This window comes from Cladosporium halotolerans (genome assembly GCF_011745625.1).
Source record: "Cladosporium halotolerans strain TM138-S3 chromosome Unknown Sca83, whole genome shotgun sequence".
NCBI lineage: Eukaryota > Fungi > Ascomycota > Dothideomycetes > Cladosporiales > Cladosporiaceae > Cladosporium > Cladosporium halotolerans.
Genome location: NW_027191534.1, coordinates 26000 through 26806, shown reverse-complemented (window position 1 = coordinate 26806; position 807 = coordinate 26000). Strand labels below are relative to the sequence as shown.

At 56.9% G+C, this 807-nt stretch overlaps 1 protein-coding gene across 1 annotated transcript; it reads right to left on the bottom strand.

The window, feature by feature from the left end:
• On the bottom strand, nucleotides 1-540 carry WHR41_09387 (uncharacterized protein; the record flags this gene model as incomplete). Its single annotated transcript, XM_069377990.1, has 1 exon — nucleotides 1-540. A coding segment is annotated over one exon (540 nt), but the record flags the coding sequence as incomplete, so codon positions are not given.
• Nucleotides 541-807: the final 267 nt, after the last annotated feature.

Here is an 807-nt window from a genome sequence, read left to right as displayed (position 1 = left end):
CGTTGGCTGGTCGTTGTTGTTGACGATCAGTCCGTGTTCCTCGATGAGTTTCTCTGTCGTGCCGGCGTTGCACCGCCTCGCCACCCACGGGTCCCAAGCCGGGCTACGCGCGTTGAAGTCCCCGGCGAGGATGACTCGTCCCTCTATGAGCTGCGACAGGTTCAGACGATCCATTGCGTAACCACCGCCTGCCATCCTCGCCCGGTTGTATATGTTAACCAGTCTTGTGCGGCGTACCTTTCTCCGCCGCTGGGTCTCCCACACATCCAAGCATTGCACATATGGGCTACTGACCAGGTCCGTCCTCTCCTCGAACACGTACCGGTCCAGCACATCGTTGCTGATGGCAAGCGCAACTCTCGTCTCCCTCTTTTCACATTCTGGCCATCTAATCTGAAAGCCCGGGTGGCTGACGACGTTCTTTCTCCCGACGTAGGGCTCTTGCAAGCACACCACTTCGGCTTTTCGCTCGAGGGCGGCCTCGAGAGCCGCCATCATTGGCACTAATGTGCCGTTGCAGTTATGTTGCAGCACTATCATGATCATTTGACATCGGAGTCTTTTCTCTACCTCTTGGAGTCGGACTTGCCGGTTCATTGTCAATGTCTGGGTTCGACGTTGAGTCAGACCACGATGAGCTCGACCGCATCCCTTCCATTCCCAGTGTCACTGCTGGCGGTTGAGTGGCAACAATTTCTCCCGCCTGAGGTGTAGCTACATCCTCGTCCATGTGTTCTACGTCGGCTTCCTGCCTTGCGATCGGTGTCTGGTCTTCCAAGGTCGTGGGGGGACTGCTTCGTATCTCGG